At 50.3% G+C, this 20,065-nt stretch overlaps 1 protein-coding gene and 1 long non-coding RNA gene across 4 annotated transcripts in view; one reads left to right on the forward strand and one right to left on the reverse strand.

Moving 5' to 3' along the window:
- The window catches only part of PLB1 (phospholipase B1), a 130,393-nt gene that overhangs the window by 18,052 nt on the left and 92,276 nt on the right, over window positions 1-20,065 (reverse strand). For all 3 annotated transcript variants that reach the window (XM_043469045.1, XM_043469044.1, XM_043469046.1), the window contains 13 exons: window positions 19,790-19,870; window positions 19,166-19,231; window positions 18,118-18,218; window positions 17,122-17,203; window positions 16,385-16,489; window positions 15,295-15,390; window positions 14,673-14,744; window positions 8,305-8,370; window positions 4,651-4,711; window positions 4,042-4,100; window positions 2,169-2,236; window positions 1,879-1,922; window positions 1,563-1,662 (listed from right to left, as the gene is read on the reverse strand). In XM_043469045.1, coding sequence (XP_043324980.1) covers window positions 1,563-1,662; window positions 1,879-1,922; window positions 2,169-2,236; window positions 4,042-4,100; window positions 4,651-4,711; window positions 8,305-8,370; window positions 14,673-14,744; window positions 15,295-15,390; window positions 16,385-16,489; window positions 17,122-17,203; window positions 18,118-18,218; window positions 19,166-19,231; window positions 19,790-19,870 — 1,001 coding nt within the window. The remainder of the gene's footprint in view (window positions 1-1,562; window positions 1,663-1,878; window positions 1,923-2,168; window positions 2,237-4,041; window positions 4,101-4,650; window positions 4,712-8,304; window positions 8,371-14,672; window positions 14,745-15,294; window positions 15,391-16,384; window positions 16,490-17,121; window positions 17,204-18,117; window positions 18,219-19,165; window positions 19,232-19,789; window positions 19,871-20,065) is intronic.
- On the forward strand, window positions 1,284-9,840 carry LOC122441915. The gene is made up of 4 exons (XR_006269500.1): window positions 1,284-1,418; window positions 1,522-1,692; window positions 9,284-9,362; window positions 9,773-9,840. It is a non-coding gene; the product is annotated as an uncharacterized LOC122441915 (long non-coding RNA).

Raw genomic sequence — 20,065 nt, forward strand, 5'->3', positions numbered from 1 at the left:
CTTTGAAACAAAATACCCTAATGACCACCAACTTTTTTCTTTTTGCATACATATTATAAACTAGGTGGGTTATTGGTCTCATTGAATCTTTGTGACAGCCAAAGAAGTAGGTACTATTAGTATCTCCACTTATAGATGAGGAAACTCAGGTTCAGCGATACTAAGTGACTTGCCCAAGGTCACACAGCCAGCAAGGCTGGGGGCTGGACATAAATAATCTAACCGCAGGTCTCATTATCCTGGTTGCCCTGCTGGGGCATTCATCTCTCTCTTTAGGTGAACTCATCCTTTTCCACACCATGCCACGTGCCACAGTGCAGATAAGGAAGGCTCACAGAACAGTGCTCCATCCTTGCTTACTTAAGCTGGCTAATGGCTTGCTGTCCTTTCCCCTAACACGGGACCTCTGAGAGCCTAACAAGAAGCTGCACGTGTCGGCCACTTCCCCTGCCGCTCCACATTCTCACGGAGGCAGCAAGAAGCAATGAAACAGAAAAGGCAGTTTAAGAGAAGTGAAGCAAGAAAGGGGAAGGGGGCTTGAACATCAACAGACTAAAGAATCAATTCCTGGTTAATGAAGCCTGAGCTCTATAATGATATTAATAAAAGCATAATGATCATAATAATAATAATGGCAATATCAGCAACTAGATGTTGATATTTCAGCCCCAGGCAGCCCAATTTTTCACAGAAAAATGAGTTCTTCCTGCTTATGACGCTGAGGAACTGACATCGCTTCCTGTGGCTCAGAGACTCAAACCTAGCGAGCGTGGGGCCCTCCTTACCGTGTCTGAAAGGAATGCTGCCTGTAAACAGAGTGAGTCAAGCCGGTTCTGTCTCCCTGGTGACGTGACTGCATCAACCCTTCTACAAAGCAAAGACCCAGCACACTCCGTGCAGAAAATCAATGAGCTCGGTCAGGCATTTCAACTTTAATTATCTGGGTTGTTGTCAACCACAGAAATCCAAGTGAAAACAAACGACTGCCTCGGTGTTTTAGGGGCTCTACCGCCTAACTCCCTAGTGTCAAATACAGCCTTTTCCGAATCCAAGACTAGAGGCTCAGAGGTGAGAAGAGAGAGAGAGGAAGGTTGGCCCTCTGTGGGGCCCTGCTGTGCGTTACCAGGACGCTGAGAGTCACCCACACATTCCACTGTAGCCTCCCCTGGGTGGGGAGGTCAGCTGAAGTCAGCAGGCTGCATCCTGGGCCCCGGCTGCCTGCCTGTCACCCAGCCACCCTCAAGTGCTTCCTCCCACTGCCCTGAGAGGTGCTAACAGTGCAGCAGGCAGAGCGAAGGCTCTGATTCAGCTGTTTGATCCTGGTTTCCCTGGGCACTTGCTCTTGATGACCCTGGGCTGTTCAGGAAACGGTTTATGCCTCTGGGTCCTCATCTCAAAGTGGGCGAGGACTTCAGGAGGTAATCCATGTGAGGGGCAGCTCGGGGCTGGGGAGCAGAAGCGCTCTGTGCACAGCCACTGCTGCTGCTCACACACCACCCTTCTCCCCTCGCCATCTCTCAGCCTCGCTCTCCTCTGTCCCTCCGGTACCCACATCTACTCACCGAGCCCTGGCCCCTTCCGTGGCTACGTTCAGTCCCGCCGTCTCCTCCCGGGTGCCGGTGGAGAAGCCGAGGATGTTGGGGTTGAACTTCTTCAGAATGTCTTTGAAGGGGGAGATGGAAGAGTGCACAGGTGAGTGGGAGATGGATGTACAATGTTGGGGCACAGGTGTGGACTGGACGCTCCTTGTCTTTTCAGGGTGGGCTGACTCCCCCTCCTTACAGATAACCTTCTCTTCCCTCGCTCAGGGGAGAGTCCTGGCCACAGCGAGGGGTTGTTATGGCCATAGTGATGGTGCTTCTCTGTGTTGCTACTTACTGGGCAGTGTGGTGTGGGTCCCTAAGTCGCCATCCCCTCCAATGCTGGGGAAGAGAAAGCACATTTGTTAAAATTGCCAGTCTTCATGTTTCTAAGTCAGAACCAGAGAGGGTGCCCCAGGGCAGGATTCCCATCCCCCTTAGGACCAGCATGAGCATCAAGGCATCGCCTTGCATTCCAGTGCTGGGTCATGAGTACCTGGCCTCATCTCTGACAAGTGATGGGGAAATATACCACCCATGCCTCTATGGGGAGCATCATCAAGAGAGATGAGAGGAGAACAGCCTCACCTCCAGGAGAGTCCTCTCCAGGATGTGGGGAGGTCACTGGAGTTGCTGGGTCGGGCTCCTACTGCTGTCTGAAAAAGGCAAAGAGAAGGCTATATAGCTGGGCTGGGTCAGGGGCAGGCTGGGGGCACTGGGGAGAGCCCCTCTGGCCCTGGTGTTGCAGCTGGGACCTGGATTTACCTTTTCTGAAAATGGTACCAGTTTTTCTCCAGGCTGCTTAATCTCTGAGTTGTCCTGACTCCCCAACCTTCCACACACAGCCAGTAACCAAGTCATGGAAGAAGCAAGATTCTTCCTCCCCAACTTCTCTGGCTTCTGACCCTTCCTTTGTGTTCCCTCTGCCATACTTGCCGGTGAGACTCTCATCTCCTCGCCGTGGACAGCTCTGGCCTCCATTTGACCCCAGCTCCCAATGTCTCTTCCCTTCTCACTTGGTTGCCCACCTGCTCTTCCAAGCACACCTGCTTCTTCACACTTCCCCTGACTCTGACCCTTCACCAACATTCTGAGCTCACCACGACCTGGTTTCTACTTTCCTTTCTTGTTCACTCCCTCCTTTCCTGTCCACACACCTTCAGGTCTAAACAAGTTGACCTGAAGCATGAGAACCTCGGGGCAACCTATTAACAGCCACTCCATCCCTTCCCAGAATGCTAAACTTCCTCCTTTCTAGCCCTTAAGTCTCCAGTTCATTCCCTAAGACTTTGGTCAGCTTCTACCTCCTTCATCAAGCTTTACCTAAAGGCCCTGGAAAAAGAGAAAGTCCTCTTTGAAACTTACAAAAGTAAGTGAACCAGTGAAATAATACAAGGACTTTTTAGTTAATAATTTACCCCTACTTTTACTTCCCTGGTAGCTCAGACGGTAAAGCATCTTCCTACAATGTGGGAGACCTGGGTTCAATCCCTGAGTTGGTAAGACCTCCTGGAGAAGGAAATGGCAACTCACTCCAGTATTCTTGCCTGGAAAATCCCATGGACGGAGAAGCCTAGTAGCCTATAGTCCATGGGGTCGCAGAGTCGGACACGACTGAGCGACTTCACTTTTCTTAATAACCTTGCCTCCTGCCACAGGTTCTACATCCCTCCTCACCCCTTACCCACATATACATACCACCAGAGCTGATGAATGGTTAAGAGCCTGATGTGTATCCTTCCACAGCTTTCCCCATGTTCGTATGAAAATTAAGATGCACTCATACACATCTGGGGAAGTTGTTTTTCTATAGAAATGAATACCTGATTTCAAGAGTCCTGTTTGTCACCTATCTGGATACGTATCTCCTTCAGTGTAAGTTTTTTATTTCCCCAGCTGGACAAGTTTCAAGAGGGTTAAGACTACATCTCATACTTTTTTTCCCTCTGAAAAGCTAGCAGACTGTCTCACACATAGCAATAGCGAAATCTTTGGTTGGCCAATATAATTCCTTTAGTGAAACTATACTATGTGCAGGAATTGGGTCCCTTCTGCCCTGAAGAACACATTTTTGAATGGGGTGAAGGGGAGCTGGGCAGTATGTGGGTAGACCCACCACCTGAGGAGTGAGGGAGTGAGGGAGATAAGTTCCCCAGGAATGTCGGGCAGACTTGGATAAGTACCTTAGCACATACAGATGAAATGCCTGGGAACAGGGGGGAAGAAGGGATGGAATGGCTTTGATCTGGGGCTGGAGGGAAGCCTCATGGGAAGAGGTGGTGTTTGAGCAGGGCTGTGGAAGGGTGGAGGGCAGGGCTTCTAGATTGCCTGGTGATGTCTCGTGGCTGCCTGACTGTGTTTCAGTGCCAGACACAGGTAGGTTCTCGACAGGGTCAGCTAGATGCTGAACGCAGAGCCAGTGTGGAAGAAGAGTTGATTCCTGGCTCAACTTAGTACTCACAGTCAGCGAGTCACCCAGAGCAGCCACCACTTTGATATCCGCTGGCCGGAGCTTATGGACTAAGGAGACAGGCAAAGAGATGGATGGTTGGCAGAGGTCTTCCTTTTAAACTATTAACCTGACTAGAAGCCTGAGATTCCGTTCTCATCCCATCCATCCCCATTACACTTATTTCCAGCTTAAGGCTTTAGAAAATTTGTCTCTTCCATGCATCCAGAGCAACCAAGGCGCTGAAGGTAATGGGCTAGGTGGCTCTTAGCCATATGGAGAGGAGCCCAATTCATTCTTGAGGGGTCCAAGAAAGTTCCAGCTGTGGGGATCAGGAGCACAGGCAGAGAGGACCCCCATCCCTGACTGTACCTACCTCACCAGGCAGGGAGGCCTGAGGGGTTGCCATTAGGAATAAGTTGAGATGAGAAGTGTGGTTTGTGGAGCACCTGGGAGCCCAGCAGTGCTGCAGGCCAGCTTGTCATGGGCTTCCCAGGATCAAAGTCTCCAGTGCACAGGAATCAGCGAGGCCTGCTCAAGGCTCCAAGATGTACTTGTAGGTTCTCCCAGCAACCTGACACTTAGTCCTTGACTGAAGGGGATGATGACGTTTATACTCACCTGACGTGGGGACACTGTTGGAAGGATTCTGCTCCGTACACAGGAAGTCACTGCCCCAGTTCTAAATCAACAAAAGCAAACACACAACAGCAGACACTCACGGTGCAGGAAGGTTAGCCCAAGAGTTAGCTAAAGAATTCTTCCTCCGCACACAGTTGTTCCCTGAACATGGTGCCTTGATGAAAACCGGCAGAGGCAGCTGAGAGACACTGGCATCCAGGATATAGGTCATTGATTCTTTCATGTTAAATCCAGGGAAGATCCCCTGGAGAAGTGAATGACAACCCATTCCAGGATTCTTGCCTGGAGAAGCCCACAGTCAGAGGAGCCTGGTGAGCTATAGTCCATGGGGTCGCAAAGAGTCGGACACTACTGGGCGACTAACACATTCACTTTCACTAATCTAGAATTTATCCTAAGATTCTGTACAGGCACCAACATAAACACAAATGCCTCCTCAACCTTCTTAGTTCCAGTCTCCACCAAGAATTCCTTAGCTAAAACTATGTCACTGTAGAGGATCATGTGAGGCAAAGAGCTGTGGGTTGTAGATGGAGTGAGAGGGGAATCGGAGAAGAGAAAAAGGGTGTTTGCCACCTCCCCATGCACCAAACAGTGCTTGGGTCTCGTCCCCAGGAATTCTGACTTTGTCTGGGGTGGCACCTGTATTCGATACCTTTTAGCTGCTCCCCAGGTGATCATCGCATGGAGTTTGCAAACTCCTGTCTTAGATCTCCTCGCCATAGGGCAACCACAGGGTTCCACATGGGTTTAGGTGGTGGTGTTTAACGTGAAACTAATGGACACTAATTACAATGCTAGGACCAAAATAATAATTACAATATTTTTAGGAAAGCAATATGAAATTTTTACAAATGCAAAGTTTCTAGTTTCTGCATATCATTTCCAAATGTGTGTATGTCTTTTTGTGTATTTAATAGCCAACCAGTTCCTTGCATATGTATAAATTAAAGTCTATAACTTGGATTTTTTTGTTTGCTGTTTTAGTCGCTAAGCCATTTCCAATTCTTTTGCAACCCCATGGACTATAGCCCACCAGGCTCTTCTGTCCATAGGATCTCCAAGGCAAGAATACTGGAGTGAGTTGCCATTTCTTTCTCCAGGGGATCTTCCCCACCCAGGGATCAAACCCACATCTCCTGTATTGGCAGGCAGATTCTTTACCACGAAGCCACCAGGGAAGCCCATGACCTGTGTACTTTTAGTCACGTTCTCTTGACTCTAGAATACAGATCATACTTTCCAAGTGCTGGAGGAGGGGATGAGGTAGGAAGCAGATGGCACAGAAGTTGAGAGAGAAACAGACATCCTTCCCTAGTGTCCCAGACAACTGCACATCCCCAGAGAGGCTTGAGGGACAAGCCCAGTGCTGAGTGCACAGTAGGGCCCCACACATAGGTGTTGTCTAGTTGACTGATTTTCCAGGTGTGTGGTTGCCAAACCTTTGGAAGTTTGTCTCTTTCATCTGACCAGAGGCTGACGTAGACACACCTTGTTAAAACACTCCTCTCACAAGGGAGCAACAATGCAACTGCCTTTACATATTATTTGCTTAATCTGATGTAAATGAGTTTATTCCAAGGAACTGCTCAGTTAGTCATATTGATGGAGTCCTCCTTCCGTGTGGAGGTTCTATTGAAATCAAGAACATGTTTGTGTGTAGATGACAAATATCCAGAGAAGATGCAATTTAAAATAATTCTACAGCCATGAGTGCTTTAGAAACATCTCAGAGAACTGATGAGCCAGAGACAAGTCCATCCCCTTCAGACGAACAGACGCAGGTTGGAACTGGAGCAAGTTCATCTGTCCCAAGGGAAGAACTGCTTAGGGTGCATAGGCTGCACCCTATGCCAGGGCACCCAGATCGCCTGCAGGTCTTAGGAAATGCAGGTCCTGAGTCAGCAGGACTGGGGTGCCACCCAGGACTCTGCATTTCTAACCAGCTCTCAAGTAATGTTGACGTGGCTTGTCTGGCTAATTTAAATAGCAAAGTTTTTTTTTTTTTAAATCACTTTCTGAGTTTTTCACTCTTCCAGCAACAGAAGCGAAGGCATGTGAGACTAAGATCCAAGACAATGGGCCAGAACCACTTTGTTCATCAGTGTATGTGTATCTGGCGCTTAGCACAGCACCTGCATCATTTAGGCATCCAATAAATACACACATCAGATAAATAAATAAATACCTAACTGACAAGATGCAGCTGACGTTTCAGTCCTAATGGATTTTGGTCCACAATTGGCCTGAAATAAGCCTTTGTTGGGCTAATGTGAGCTGAGAGAATTCAGAGAGGCTGAACGGTGGCATTACTCCAGCCATGAAGCTGGTGTGGCCTGTATCCCAGAGCTGAGCATCTGACAGTTCTTCAATATTTTCATGTAAGTTAGTTTCAGTGCTTCAGCTGGTTTATAAAAGGTCTTTCCTCAATCACTCCTGCTACTCCCCCATCCATTTTCCACACTAGTCAGGGAGCTCTTTTAAAAAGGTGAACCAGATTACATCACTTTCTTCTAGAACCTCCAACAGCTTCCCACAGCTCTCCACCAAAGTCCAACCTTCTTTCTCAGGGGTTCAGATTCTGTATGATTATGCCCTTGATGACCCCACTTATCATGACCCCACTCTCCACTTCATTCGCACGCCCATAGCCACGCTGACTTCTTTCTCCCCTCAAATACACCCACCTCAGCCCCAGTTCTGAGCCTCTGCAATCACTGGTCCTGGTCACAGCTCATCAGAATGTGCCTTCCTTATCCCATCACACTTTCTCAAGACTGTCCTTACTCTCTGACATGACTATGCTTCGCTGTCTATTGGATGCCTCCTTCAGTAGACTGTAGGGTCCGTAAAAGGGATGGGCTCCATCTGTCGGCTCTACTGCTCTGTCTTCTTCAAACAGTGCCCGACACACAGTAGGTGCCCAGTTTAGAATGACCTCTAACTCCCGAGGACAGAACTATGCCTGACACTACACTGAATCCCTTCTGGCCCCTAGCACAAGACTCAGCAAACCATAGGTGCTCAACTGACACTGGTGGTTGATTCCCTGTCCAGGTGGCCGACAGATGTAGCCTGGACCAGGCCTGTCCCGCAAGGCCTGGTGTGGTTCAGGATCTTCCAGGCCATCTTTGCAGCAACTGTCCCTAAAGCCATGGACCCTAAAGCCTCAGAGCTAGAATGATTGACCTGAACCAGACAAGCCCTGGAGACCCACCTGCATATACATCAGCTTCCTGGGGGCCCAGCCCCTGGAATTGAGGCTCTTCCTACTCAGCTCCCACCTTACAGGAAATTGATGTGCATTATACTCACTGCCTCCCCCTCATCCCTTCTTGAAAGGCTGAGCTGCCTGATCAGAAATGACGTCTGTGCAAAAGTCAAAGAAGACTGATCCACAGGCACTTCCTCTAGTTGGTTGCTGACGTCAGGTAAACACTTGCGAACAAGTTAGGACAATCCTGGGACTCTGTGGTTCAGGAGCCTTTGTTTCACATTCCAATTTCCAGTAGGTAAGAAGGTATGTTTCTGCTTAAGCTACCTCTCTGAAATCTGCACCACTCCCTGAGTCGCTGGGGGCGGGGGGCGGAAACGGTTTGTCTCTGAGAGAGGCAGACACGTGTCAGGGGTTACCTCAATGGCTGGCGTGGTGGGGTACGTGTAGTTACTGTTCCGGGGGGTTCGCAGGAGGGGCTCAACCTAAGAGAGGAAAAGAAACCACAGGGAAAGGTTACCTGACAGCCTGGAAGACTGCTTAGGAAATATTAAGTACTAACAATCCTGTCCTCTAGGTTCATTTAACATGATTCTTCTGCATTTAAATAGAAAGAATCGTACAGACATAATTTCATTCATTCCCTAGAGGGTTTTACATAACAGCTTTGACAAGGGATGCACAATAAAAGGACTAAAAAGGGTTCCATCCACGTTCTTTTCAGGGTTCTGGGCTTTTCTTTTCACCCTGACAATGGAACATCTCCCTAATCATCAGAATGACTTTCTCTCCTTTGTTGTTGCTCTGGCAAAAGACTGATATTACAGGGATCTCTTAGTCTCCAAAAAATGTTACGATCACTAGTGTATTTTAACATCGGTTGCTGTGATTTTGCCTCCTCTGAGTTATGTCCCTTACCTGTTTCGGGTTGGTTTCACACACGCTGGTTGCATTTTTTTCTCATGAAATAGCCTCTTCATTCTCTGCTCACCTATCTATTTCACCATCGGTTTCATACATGCCCAGTCAAGAACCCAGGTCTATTCAGTTGTGGGTGATAAGTTAGTCAAAGAAGGAAGAAGGAAGTAGACAGAGAGGTAGCAGGGGAAAGCAAGTAATGAGAAAATGTGGAAATGATAGTGAAGCAAGAAAAAGTTTGTAAGACAGAGATCAGCCCAGATAGCCCAGGGCTGTCAACACCTTCACAAGTCATGCTCAGTGGAGTAGAAGGGCCATGGTCTGAAAATCTGGGAATAATATGGGAGTAAGTAGGAAGAACCAGAATGTTGGAGGAGACGTCATTGGGTATCTGTTTCAGGGGTTGAAAGCCTATTGCCCATCTGCTTTATTTTGGCCTGAAAGGTGTTTGTTTTTTTTTTTTTCATTTATTTTTATTAGTTGGAGGCTAATTACTTCACAATGAAAGGTGTTTTAAAAGGAGGAGAGAAGACGACAACTCTGAATGCTGCCACAAGAGGTGTGTACCCTTCAGTTCTGCCCTACCACTGTCTCTTGTCCATCCCACCCACACAGCCATGTTCCAGCCTGGCACTGCATCTGAGTTTCCAACCCTGAGTGATCCCACTTTACAGATGAGGGGCCACTGAGGTGCAGGGTGGAGCAGGGACCTGCCCCCGGTGGAGAGCAGCATTGAGGACAGAGTGGGGCCTGACCCATCAGGCCTCCTGACCAGCAATGCCCTCATTCCACTGCACACACTGGGGTCAGGCCTGCAAAAGACCTGCTGGCCAGACAGAGGGATGAGCAGGTGGTCTCAGCGGTTAGCTTGGAGGATGAAATCTACATGCACAAAACCCAAACCCCCAGCCCTCGGCACAGACCTTACCCTCTGGGGCATGACACGCCTCTCCTTTGCTCTGAGTCCAGGTGTTCCTAGCCGAAACATGGGCCAGAGGAGCACTCAGGGCCAAGGGCAGGAAGTGTGCCCTGGACCATCTGCTACAGTGCAAGGTGAGAGAGACCTTACAGTGGCATGTCACCATGGTTAACAAGACTTGTCTCCGGCCAATGCTATTCAGTGTCCCCTGTCCCCTGAGATTCCCTAGCAGCTGAGGGCATGTAGCATCCTATAAACAACTGACTCACCTTTGTAAAACCCCATGTGTTCAGAGCTCAGTTCTAGGTGCTGGATGAAGGGAGGATCCAGGGGCATACAATTCAGTCAGGTAGAAAACATGACAAGTATTGGGTAGCGAAGCGTCAAAGAACAGTGTGTCCAGTAAGTGTAGTAATTGCTGAGGAAGGATTGCAAGATCTGGGGATGTGTGGTCCTTAAAGATGAGACTCAGTGGGAGGTAGGTCACTCCTCATTATTCTTCCCCCACTTCCCAGGACCCTGATTGAGCACAGGGCCTGGAAGCCAGAGCTTTTCTCAGAGTAGCTAGCATAAGAGGAACCGGAGGGCAGACTCCACCTGCCCTTCTGGATGTGCAGAAAGTCAAGCCAGGGAGTTTATTTCATCACATGATCCAAGGGGAGAAGGAAGGGCCAAAGGGGAGAGACTGACCTAAGAGGTCAGAGGTCAGGGAGACACTAGAATTGGTGGGAAGTGAGGCCAGAGAAGAAACAATGAGAACAGGTGCAGGACAGGGCCAGGCAAGAGGCCCGAGTGCCTGGGGCCTGTTTTATTGATTGTCGGCTACATTGTGCATACATGAGTCAGACTGGGTGAAAGGCCTGGAGCTCAGCAGAGGGGAAAGGGAGTCCACTTAGCCTGCTGGCTCTCCTAGGCTAGGCTGGTAACACCAGTAAGCAGAAAGCTAAGCCCACTGAATGCCAGCACAAGGAACTATCCTCCTTGGTACAGCTGGGAAAAGACGGTGCAGCCTGCCCGGGGGCAGAGCCTGGTCAGCCACTGCTGTGAGTCAGCGACGTGAGTCAGTGGCTGCCGGAAAAGGGCATGTGCGTCCTGGCCGTGTTAACAGGTGTAAACTTCCACAGTGAAGGAGAGCTGGTGGTCTTCTATTCTGTGCTGCTCGGACCAAACCAGGTGGGTATAGTCAGGTCCAGGCACTGACATAAGTGGGGGTCACATTCCAAGGACTCATACCTACTATACGAGGCAGGGTTTGGAATACTTATCTGCCATACATGGTTGAGGAAATTAGAGAAGATCCAGGAAAGGGTGGTAGTGGTAAAGAAGAGGAGGACATAGGAGTATCCAATTACATTTCTATCCCATCTCATCATCCCATCCCAAACATGACCTACTAGGCTGATTCCACAACCTGTTAATGGATAGCGACTTGACTGTTAGTAATGTACTGCCTTGAGAGTGTGGAGGTTTAAGTAGAGACCATAAGCCTCTGCTTGCCTTGGGAAAATGTGGTACACACTTGCTAAGTCACTTCAGGTGTGTCCAACTGGGCGACCCTATGGACTGTAGCCCTCCAGGCTCCTCTGTCCATGGGATTCTCCTGGCAAGAATACTGGAGTGGGTTGCCATGCCCTCCTCCAGGGGATCTGCCCAACCCAGGGATTGAACCCACATCTCTCATGTCTCCTGCATTGGCAGGTGGGTTCTTTACCACTAGTGCCACCTGGGAAGCCTGGCAGGATGTGGTAGAATAATTCAATTATATGAGAGATTGCATCAACAGGACTCCAAAGCCCTCCCCACTGAGATTCTAAGGCTATAAAATTCTCTGTTGCTTTATGATGGAAAGGAGCAGGTAACTTTTAACACACAAAGTGACGAGGACCTGAACTGGGTTGGTGGAAGTGGGAAGAGGAAGGACTAGGAAGGATTCTATCAGGTGAGGTGCCTGACGTTTCACGCCTGCAGAACTGTGACCACCACGACAATATGGACAGACAGAGGAAGTCTTCAGGATTAGGGAGTCTGGGAAGACATCGATTTCAGTCCTATTTGACATTCTTACTCAAAAATTATTTTCTAAATGAATGTTGAGTTTGAGATGATGGGGTCAGGGCAGATTTGGGAGATTTGGAAGTCCAAAGCATTCAAAAGAGAATAGCCCTGCATACATAATGCTGAAATAGAAATATCACTAAACAATAAAGTAAGTATAAGAGAATCCAACAAATCTCAGTTTTTCTCAAGAGGAAAGACTGAATGATGAAGTATCACTTGAAATTCTTTGTTTGTCTTACTATGTCTTTCTATTTTGTTGGTACTCTGATTATATATTTTATCTGTCTTCTGGGTAAACTTTACATCCAAGGGAGAAAGACCTTTGAAGGGTTAGAAATATAGCTCAAGTTTGGAGAAAAAAATAAGAAACGAAGATATAGGTTGGGGGATCCTGGGCAAGGAAATTTAACAGGAAACCCTGGAAAGGGACAAATCTCAGAGTGAGGATAGTGTAGAGAAAGAGAAAAGAGAAGAGGGCTGAGTTATGAAAGTTGGAGAATGTCCACATTTTTGAGGCTGGGAGAAGGGAGGAGGGGTCATTAAAGGAGATGGGAGGGGGCAGAAACTAGAAAAGCAAAGTAGTCAAGGTGGTTTTCCATCCACGAATGCAGGGAGGAATAAATTCATGGAGGAGGTGGTTAACTCTGACAAATGCTTTTCAAGGGCAAGAAAAATAAAAGCTGAAAAAGGACTCTGCTGGTCTTTGAGCCCATTTTTTCAAAGTCTGAGGAGGGGCCACAGGCAGCTGCCCTGGGTTAGGGAACGAGTGGGCAGAGAGGTGCTGGGGGCAGTAAGGGGACCACAGTCACAGTTCACAGAGCAAATAAGCTAAAGTTGGCCGTAAAAATCACATGTCCAACCTGAAAGTCTAATAGAAATCCACAGAGCACAGTTAAGCGCCTGACCTGGCTGGGCAGAATGCACTTGCCCTTGACTGGAGCTGGGGGAGGGGCAGGCAGGAAGTTGAGAAAGAAGCTCCCCGGTGCTTGCATCTGTCTCAGCCCCTCCTCCCCACTGGGTCCTGCCTGTTGCGTCTATGTTTAGACTCAGCTAGGATTAAAATATGGGCTGCCTGGCCCCTGTCAGCTCACACTGAGATGCTGGTGGACTTTTATATAGCTCCATGGCACACTGCAGGGAGCAGATGGGACCTGAGGAGTGCAGGATTCCACAGTGCCTGGCGCCTTGAAGCTGGGCCGGCCAACAGATGGATCTTTTGGAATGGGCTCTGGGGTTGCCTGGCAACCGCTTCTCCCAGGCGGGGCTTTTACAGTTCCAGGAGGCTGGATTTGCTCTCCTCTGCTCACCAACGGCTCAGTCACGCTAGTCCAGGAGGAGCGGAGCCCACCTCAGGAGTGGCCTGAGATTCTGGCTGAGGCAGCAGCCTTTCGGGGCTCCTTGCCTGGTCTGGGGCCTTGAGGCCGGTGGTGACAGGGCTCTACCTGACCCAGAGCCTAAGGCTCCAACCTGGTACAGAGTAGATATTTGTGAGAAAGAAAGAGAGCACAGGATGGCTCCCTGGACTGGGTTGTTATTACTTTCACTATTAAATAGAAGGAGAATTGGCAGATTGGAAAGGGTTTCCCATGGCTGATGTTCAGTATAGCCATATGGTTGTTAAAATATTGAAATACCTCCCCCCAATATGGTTTATAGCCACCACTCTGAGTCCCCAAATGCCTCTACTACCCAGGTTGCCTGGCCCTACCCCTAGAATGCACTGGACAAGCTCAGGATCTAGCAATTTAAGCATTTACACGCGGTCCAGAAGGGCCTTTAGGCCTCTGCCCCACCCCTTCAGCCCGCATCTGACCATCTGGACTGGAGGCATCCACGCTGCACTGATTGTTACATCATTTGACCATCATCTTTGCCCCGAGCCCTGGACCCAGCAACTTGGCCCTCTACGACCACTGCCTCTACTTCTGCATCCCTTAAACCCACGCTCCTGGTGAGGCTAATGGTACCCAAGGCTGGGCCTGGGTTCGAGACTTGTGATGGTATCCAAGGCTGAGCCTGGGTCCGAGACTGGTGTGGGGAAGGCAGCAGACAGAGAAGGGTGCCCACTGCCTCTAGACCCCCGGCAGACAAATGGGGGAGATGTAGGTCCTCTCCTGTTCAGTTGGGAGGGTGGGAAAGGGTGACGCAGTCAGACCCAGGCGGGAAACCCGGCCTCCCAGACTGGGTCAGGCTGTCCCCCTTTCATTGCTGTCAAGGGCTCTCTGGCCTCAACCTTATTTGGTTAAAAAGCCCTAAGACAGGGGCTTGAAGAGGGAGCTGAAGGCAAAGGGCATGTGTACCTACTCCACTCCTAGTCCTGAAATCAGGTCTAACAACCACTTACAGTATCTTCCTCCTTCAAATGAGCCCAGGCCAGCCTCACTCCAACTATCGCAAAGCCGGTCCTGCCTGTCCCTTCCCCAGGTGGCTCTAGGGCTTTCCTCTTTGACCTATTTCCTGCCAGACACTCCAGATCCAGACTCCATGACCACTAATTGCAACTTCTGAGCTCAGCTGGCTTCACACTAGGCCACCAACCTGCCGGTGGACCTTCCCACTGGCCCCACGTGTCTCTGCTGAAATGCTCAGTCTGGCCACCTCTGGCTTCTTAACTCCCCTCCTGAAGAATCCATACATGTCCTGCTCCTCTCCTGTTGCTGGGCTCAGGCCTCCTCTCCCACCTCCTTCTCCCAAAGACAGAGGTGCTTCTGTACCCTCTTCTCCCCTCTCCACTCTCCTCCACTCCCCTCCATCCTCCGAATCCATCTGCTCCCAGGCAAGGGGCAAGATGGGTGACAGAGAAATGCTGGTGCGAGGGGTGCAGGGGGCTGGGGTGGGTATAAAGGGAGACGGGCAGGGCCTGAGCCCTGGGTTTCCAGAGAGCAGCATTACCTGAGCAGGGCAGGAGAGGGGTATGTCTGCCGTCAGATCTAGGGTATCTGTTTTCCTTCCCAGTGGTTCAAGCTGATGGGGGAAGAAAAGAGAGCCGTGAGTGTACTAATTTGTCTCTGCTGAAGTGAACATTCCCTGGCAGGGCATCCTGCAGTGGGGGAACGCTCAGAATTTGATTTCAGGGGGGTTGGCTTCTCCTCCTGGCTCTGCCAGTCACCAGCTGTGGGATACTGGGCAAGTCTCTTAGCTTCTGCAGGATTCAGCTTCCTTGTAAACTTATAAGTCTTGCAGGGCTGCTGAGAAGCTTAAATGAGATAAACATGGCTTAAACTGCCTAGCAGAGTTGTTGGCACATAGAAAATACTGAATAAACATGAGGGTTCTGCCTTGTATTCATGTAGAGTCCTGCATCACAGTCCAAAGCCCATCAGAGAGGATGCAGTTGATCCAGGAATCTTAAGGACTGTATTTTTCGTTCTACATCGGTTTCTACAGAGGCGCCAGTTGCTCTCCTCCACACCTTGCTTGCAAAGGGAGGCCAAGAACAAGCTCCATTCTGGAGGGCCTGGTACTTTGCTCTAGACTAGAACCCCAGAGAACCAGGAAACCCCACTCATCTTACCATGTTGACCCAAAGGGCCCTGGAGAGCTGGGAGTGGAATTTCTGACTTGGATGGAGGCAGTCTGGGGCAAAGAAGGACACATCTGGGCGCCCATCCTGAAGGAGAGAAATAGACATCCTTAAGATCCTGTTGGTGCAGAGGGTGGAGAGTGGGCCTCACTGGCAGGCCTGCCCTCTGGAGTGGACCTCTCAACACCCTGCTCCTCTGGGGGGCGCTCCCAGCCTGCAGCTTCCTAAGAGAGCTCAGAGTGGTCCCACACATCAACAACCTTGAGTGACCCCAAACCCCCAACCTGCTTTCTGGATCTCACAATTCCCATTATTTAATTTAAAAAGTGTGATATATATTTTCAGGTGCATTTATGCAACCCATGCCATGGAGGAGGGAATGAGATACTAGTCCCTGAGAAAGTCTTAGCCAGCCAGCTGGAACAGCTGTTTCCCAATTTTTGACCAGTTGGTCCCAGTGAGCTTGGTAGGGAGAATAGGGCTTCAGGCCTGGGCAAAGTCTAGGTGCTTAAAGCTTCTTCCGGTAGACCAGGCCCTTGGGATGGAGGCCCTGGTGGACAGACCCAAGTCCCCACCCTGGCCCATTCACAGAGCCCTTCTGCTCAGAATGGAAGTCAGGTGGAGAGCAGAGCCAGGGAGAGAAACAATCACCACAGTGTTGGGTTTGGGGCCGAAAGTGAGTGGTCTGGAGTTGGACGTGTTCAAATCTCACCTCTGTCCCTTATTTCCTGCATGCCTTTAGGAAGGAGTCTTCATGTCTCTGAGCCTCTCTTATGCGGGGATGATAAAGCTCACCTCAAAAGGTAATTGTGAAGATTTTACGTATGGTATGCACAGTGCCTGGCATGTAGTAGCTACTCAGTAAAATGGAGGCTGCAATGAGCAGTCATGAGAACATCAAACATCGGGCTGCCTCTTGAATACAGCTCTGATGTTCAAGGAGGCTCCAGCCACCAGATCAGCAGCTAGAGAGCTGCCTGGATCCGCCCCATTTGTTCCCAGTCTATGGGAGCACTTGACATTTCCACTTTGAATTTCCTCCTCTTTGTGGGAGCCCTGTCAGGGAGGGCAGGGAGCCTACCGCCAGGACAGGGAGCCGGATGTTGTAGAAGAAGGGCTGCAGAACCACAGAGAAGTCCTCCCGTGTGTCGTACCGACCAGACTCCACCAGCTCGCGCATGCTGCTCTGTGGACACACCCGTGGGCATCTTCAGCACAGGCGCTCCAGGTACCCGTTAGCGCAAGGCTGGGGGTGATGGGCAGTGACCTTGTCTCCATCTCCCTCAACAGGTGGGCTAACTCAGTTCTTCTCTTGAGAACACAAACACACTTGATGACAAATCTCTTTCCAGGGAATTAGAAATGGGTTGTGTCTCCTTATGGTTCTGGTTTTAAGTGAACCTCAAGTTCTGAAGGGCCAGCCAGAAGTCCCAAAAGGAGCAGAAACCTAGGAGAGACCTCCAGAGGGCCCCTAGGCTTGGGACCTGCAACACCCCCATTGGCCTGCCTATTGGAGAGATGGGGGGTTGGAGGAGCAGCTGGGCATCTAGGGGCAGGGGAGGGAATGGCAGTTCCATGGGGCACCCAGGGCTAGCCCCTTTGTCAGGCCAAGGGTTGGGGCTGAGCCAGCAAGACAGCTCAGCCATGAGGACGTTGTGAACCTGCCTGGGGTGCCTGAGATACCTCAGCCAGGAAGTGGCCTGGATGGTGATGTTGCCTCTCAAACTCTGAATAGCTCCTCCCTTCCCATGAGCCTCTCCAGGGGGGCTCTGGGCTGGCGTGCTGATTGAGGCGGAGGAGAGACCTTCTTGGTCTTACCTGGTAGGCTCGGGTGATGGACTCCAACTTGGCCAGCTCTTGGGAGCTCTCCCGCGGGGTCAGAACACAATTGCACAAAATGCTGCAAAAAGAGGGGGGACAGAAAGACCCAGAGCCAAAGCTGCTGTCAGGGTGGAGGTGGGGGAATGGCTCACTGGTGGCTCTGCTACACATGCTCAGGGGCAGGTTTCAGGCCTGACCCAGGGATGCACAAGGGGAGGATGTGTGGATGGCATCCTCTCACATTAACAGAGTACTAAGTGTTGGACCACAGGCCCTGGGCCTTCAACAAAATACACTGAACAAATGCATTTAGGCAATGAGAAACCCATGTTTAGTGTTTAAAAACAAGTACAAATGCACGCTTTTGTGAGCCTCTGTTGCTCAGGTCCCCAGACACCTCTGGAGTTCATACTAGTGCCCTGCTGTGCTCCCTGTTGTTTTATGATGAATTATTTCACACTCATAAAATCTACTGGATGTTAAAAAAGATTTCTCTACTCAAAACAGAGCCTGGTGCACAGTAAGACTTTAAAAAGCATTTATTAAGCGAATAAATGGATGTGTAAGGCAGGAGGAACAATAAAACACACACCCGTGTACTTCTCACCCCACTTAAGAAACAAAACACTCCCAACTGGAAGTTCTGCGTGTCCCTCCCCAGGTCACTTCTTCCCCACAAAGGTAAGTAAGCTTTGCTTTTGTTATGGTTTCACCATGTGTGGACACACCTGTATGTCACTTCTCACCGGCTGGGCTGCACTGTCTCCCAAACACTAGTGTGTGTCCCAGTCCTGACCTCTGCCCAGCAACTTCCCCCATCACAGAGGTTCACTGGCACCCTGAGGTTAGGGAAGTGGGGGCCCTGACTTTGACCTCCCAGAAGGAGGTGATCCTGGCACAGACCCCTTTATAGATGCACACACGGACAGATAAAGTCCCAGAGACCCCGAGGAGTCCCCACCATGTGAACCAGATCAGCAAGTACCCGCCTACCTGGCCTGATGCACAGGACACTTGTCGGGGTTCCCCAAGAACACCTGCCGCATGACACTGGGGCTCATGAAGTCTACAAGGTTGACCAGCGCCCGGGGTACCTATGTGCAAGGCTCTGGGTGAGAGAGGGCCTGGGAAGCTTCTTTTACCAGGTGCCTTAGCACCTTGAGAAGTGGGACCGGGTTCCGGGGTCCCTGAGTGGAGTTCTGGGAGGTGTCAGCAAAAGGTGAGCACCTAGAGTCCTGCAGTCTGTGCCACCCACATGGGCAGCAGTGTGAATGGGCCTCCCAGAGTGGGCCAACATGGCAGTCTTGGGTCTAAATGCTGAGGGTTCAGCTCATAATGAATCTGCCTTCAACGCAGGAGACCTGGGTTTGACTCCTGGGTTGGGAAGATCCCTTGGAGAAGGAAATGGCAACGCACTCTAGCATTCTTGCCTGGGAAATCCCATGGACAGAGGAGCCTGGCAGGCTACAGTCCATGGATCGTAAAAGAATCAGATACGACTTAGCTCTGTTCAGCTATCATTTAGCTTTGAATTTGGTGAGGTAGCCCCATTTGCCAGGACATAAGCCCTTAATGGGTTCCCTCCAGCCTGGCCTGAACTAATTCTGCTGAGCAGGCTCAGGGTTGTGGCAAAACCAGAGAAGCATCTGGCTGTCTGAGCGCCCCTCCCAGGCAGCCAGAAAGTCTTGTCCATGCCAGGGGGTAGGGAGAGAACACGTTGGGTGCAGGACCAGAAAGGGGCCTGCCGTAGACACTCCTGCCACTCAGGGTGCAGTGCCCAGCCTGGGAGCCACCCAGCTGCCACCACCAGAGAATGTTGCCAGTACCGGTGAAGGGATGCTTGGTGCACACAATGCTTTCCCCTTAAAGCCTGAGACCCTTGGAGCTGGTCCCAAATAGCATGAGGCTTCCTTGGGGGTACCCCCAAACTATGGAAGGGGCAGGAGCCCATGTCCTTGTCCAGCTCCTTGGGAAGGGGTGTTTTACCCTCTTCTCCCCACCAGGCTTAAGCAGTGTCCAGTTTGTGGGAGCCCCCACCCACCTCTCTATGTAGGATGTCCAAGGCATTGCGGAGATGGTCAAAAAAGTTGGCTGCAGAATAAAGATTCTGGAAGAGACAGGAGAGAGAAGAGACGCTGGTTAGGGAGAGAGGGCAGTGGGCAGAACTGGGTTCTCCCCCAGGCCCCCAAGGACTCCAGCCCCAAGGACTCGTTCTCCCTTGGCCTCCAACTGTGACCAGCTCACGATGTCAGAATCTGAGATGAACAGTTGGGGACTTGCTGGGCCAGACAGAAGACTGCAACCTTCAATTAGAGCTTTACTTCAGGAGTAGGACGTGTCAAGTCCCACTTCTAACTGCTTGGGGTTTACGGTTTCTTCTCTTTCTTTCAGGAATTGTAAGAGAGGGGAACAGAAGCCCTGTATATCTGCCACCTGCTGACTCTCACTACCTGGGACAAGGAGGTGGGGCCAGAAATTTGAGGGGCTGGGGAAAGAAGTGTGTGTGTGTACATGTGCACGTGTGTGAACTGTGTGTGCATTTACACACACACAGGTATCCTTGGACAATCCTGAGGTTAATTCTAGGGATTGTTCTCAAAGAGGATCTCCAGGGCCCACAGGTCAAAGTCAAGAGCAATGAGTAGGTCTGACCAGCCGCCATTACCGAGTCCGTGCAGTAGTCACATAAATCACTGCCTCCAATCAACACCGTGATGACCTTCCAGTCCTCATGGAAATTTACTCTCTGTACAGAGGGAGGAAAATGCTTGATGATTTCCAATAAACCAAAAAACAACACAGCTCTAGGAAATCCATTCAAACCTCTAAAACTTCCTTGCCCTTTTGAAATAACAGGATCAGAACCTCAGAGCTGACAGCACTTCAGAGATTTATTTATAGACCACAGATTCTTAGCATCAGGAAGGACTTTCAGGGTCAC

Source organism: Cervus canadensis, chromosome 5 (genome assembly GCF_019320065.1).
Source record: "Cervus canadensis isolate Bull #8, Minnesota chromosome 5, ASM1932006v1, whole genome shotgun sequence".
Classification (NCBI taxonomy): domain Eukaryota; kingdom Metazoa; phylum Chordata; class Mammalia; order Artiodactyla; family Cervidae; genus Cervus; species Cervus canadensis.